General features: G+C 38.9%; 1 protein-coding gene across 1 annotated transcript in view; it reads left to right on the forward strand.

Moving 5' to 3' along the window:
* The first annotated feature begins 303 nt into the window (after positions 1 to 303).
* Positions 304 to 3,175, forward strand: part of TRHR (thyrotropin releasing hormone receptor) — a 38,054-nt gene continuing 35,182 nt past the window's right edge. Inside the window, exons 1-2 of the mRNA XM_006167927.1 lie at positions 304 to 415; positions 967 to 1,810. Of these exons, the coding sequence (XP_006167989.1) occupies positions 1,022 to 1,810 (789 nt within the window). The 5' untranslated portion in view covers positions 304 to 415; positions 967 to 1,021. The remainder of the gene's footprint in view (positions 416 to 966; positions 1,811 to 3,175) is intronic.

The raw sequence follows: 3,175 nt of genomic DNA on the forward strand, positions 1-3,175 counted from the left end.
TGTGTGTGATTTCAGCCTTTCAGGTTGAGGACTGTATCAGCAGCACTTTAAAAGTAAATCCTGCCGGTGGAGAAGATTAGGAATCAGTGAGGACTGCCATTTGTGTGTGTGTGTGAGAGTGTGTGTGTGTGTGAGAGAGCGAGCTAGCGTGTGTGTTCTCATTAGGGGACGATCTATGATTTGACAGCCTCACTGCTGCTGCTCCTGCCGCTGTTGCTGCTTCTGCTGCGGCGGTATGGTCTGTCATTAGTTGAAAAGGGCTGCGAGGGTTTAGAGGGACTGCAGCTCTGAGGACTGAGCACTGCTAAGTGGGCTCCCTGTCAAACAGACTGGACGAGATTTTCTGCAAGATTGGAAACTTGGACCTATTACCATTACATCTACCTAGAAAAGCAGGCTGGTGCTACAGAATAAGGTAAGTGAACAACTGGTTCTCTCCCGGGTATGGGAGGCACAGGGCATGGGGAAACATAGGTTCAAAATCTTGCGGTTTTATACCAATGCTATCTCACCCTTTGAAAGCGAAGAAGGCAACAGCTAAATTTCTATCAGGCATGATCATTGAGCTTCTTGGCTTTTTCCCAATACCTTTTTATTCTTTACTTTTCCCAATTATCTGAAAGGTAGTCTAGTACTTATTTTATAGTTATCAGATATTACTTAGGGGTTCCCCCCTCCTCAATCTGGCACCATTTCAAAACAGGGAGCTTTTTTCTCTTTCTCTCTTCTTAAGCATTTTTTCTCGATTGAGAGATAACTGCCCCCTCCTAATGTAAGCTGTTCAAATCAGTCACACCACCCTACCCGACACTAAAGTTGCAATAAAAAAGTTTTTGGAAGTCCTTATGATCCCTGTCACCATAGAAAGACTGGAGGTTAAAGGAGAGGAAGTGGAAATTACCTGTGAGTGTGACTTGATCCGAAACGGGGAAGCTGTGGATGAATATGTACTGTAATCCTTCACAGGGAAAGAAGATGTTTTGAGAAGTTGGTGTTTCAGAGAAACTTCAAACCACTAAAGATGGAAAACGAGACAGTCAGTGACCTGAACCAAACACAGCTTCAGCCACGAGCAGTGGTGGCCCTAGAATACCAAGTGGTCACCATCTTACTTGTGCTCATTATTTGTGGTCTGGGTATTGTGGGCAACATCATGGTGGTGCTGGTGGTCATGAGAACCAAGCACATGAGGACCCCCACAAACTGCTACCTGGTGAGTCTGGCAGTTGCTGACCTCATGGTCCTGGTAGCTGCAGGCCTTCCCAACATAACAGACAGCATCTATGGTTCCTGGGTCTATGGCTATGTTGGATGCCTCTGCATTACTTACCTCCAGTACTTGGGAATTAACGCGTCCTCTTGCTCAATAACAGCCTTTACCATTGAGAGGTACATAGCAATCTGTCACCCCATCAAAGCCCAGTTACTCTGCACATTTTCCAGAGCCAAAAAGATCATCATCTTTGTATGGGCTTTTACATCCATTTACTGCATGCTGTGGTTCTTCTTGCTGGATCTCAACATTAGCACCTACAAAGATGCTATCGTAGTATCCTGTGGCTACAAGATCTCCAGGAATTACTACTCACCTATTTACCTAATGGACTTTGGTGTCTTTTATGTGATGCCTATGATCCTGGCCACTGTCCTCTATGGATTCATAGCTAGAATCCTCTTCTTAAATCCCATTCCTTCAGATCCTAAAGAAAACTCTAAAACATGGAAAAATGACTCAACCCATCAGAATAAGAATTTGAATGTAAATACCTCTAATAGATGTTTCAGCAGCACAGTGTCTTCAAGGAAGCAGGTAAGCAAAACTGAACCTCATAGAGGAAACAGGGGATAGGGTTCCTTGCGAGATGGGATCACAGTTGCCCTACTTAGCTGATGGTGAAACCAAAATACAATCATGCAAATGTTTCACAGTGTAAGCTTCTGCTTTACATATTAAATCTATCTCAAGTCAACTGAAGATCTAAAAATGGATGGGAAAATTTGATAGCACATCAGCAGGTACCAGTTCAAATGCTATTTTTAAAAAAAAAGATAAAAGGAAATTTAAACAGAAACTTGGAAACTAGTAATCCACCTTTAAAAGGTACCTCTCTGGAAATGTTATCATAATATAGACTATTTCTGGCTTCTGTAGGGATGAATACTATTGCACAACAAAGAATTATTTTTAGGAATTCTATTGCATGACAAAAACTTGAGAAGATAGTTTGAGAACAGATGAGTCAAAATAATGAAACTCTTCTTGCCATTCTGAAGGTCCTGATATATATAACTGAGAGAAATTCCTAGACTTACTTTTGTTAGTCTTAATAGAGAATGATTCTATCACCCTCTCCTTCAGATTCCTACCAAGTGTCCCAGCATGTAAATGCTGAAAGTAGGCTTTGCTCAAGGAATATTCTATTTAATAAAATGCCAACCAACATCAAGTTTAACTTGTTATGAAGAATAATTGAATTTTTTAATGTCTATTCTTTCTGTTAAACTTTATTAAAAATAAATTCCCTTATGCTTTCAGATGACCTGCATGCCCATGTAATTACAGTTGAGTAGTGTTTTTACTCATGAATGAAGTTCAACTTTATTACAGTAGATATGATTTGAGAGATAATATAAAAATAAAGTGCTTTTCTATCATACACATATTTATGTATATTTACACAATTGTTCCCTTCGTTACTTACTAACTCAGCTTTTAGCTCCTTTTCCTTTTTTGTTAAGCATGATAAACAGATGGTAAACATTTATTTTCATGGCTGAAAAAGTTTAAAATCAACAATACTGGTTCCTTCAAATGGGTTAAAATTTCTCACCTTTTTGTCTGCAGGAAATACTGTTCTTTCCATGTACAAAGATAGAAATGGGCTGTACTTTTTAAAGAATACATATGGATCATCCATGCTATTACCTTCTAAATTTTAGATTAGCCAATATACGATAAATAGTAATTGGACACATAGGCACACAATGAAATGAGATAATAAAATATGTTGGTGTTTTAGAGATACGTGAAATGAATAATGAATGGTAACCAAAAGGCAAACTATAAGTATGTATATACAGCGTATACTTAATTTTTATAACATTTGTTACTGAAGATACTTAGATAATGGAAGACAAGACCTAGTCAGCTATTGCCAACTATTAGATTCCTGCT

This window comes from Tupaia chinensis, unplaced genomic scaffold (assembly GCF_000334495.1).
Source record: "Tupaia chinensis unplaced genomic scaffold, TupChi_1.0 Scaffold145257_1, whole genome shotgun sequence".
Classification (NCBI taxonomy): domain Eukaryota; kingdom Metazoa; phylum Chordata; class Mammalia; order Scandentia; family Tupaiidae; genus Tupaia; species Tupaia belangeri.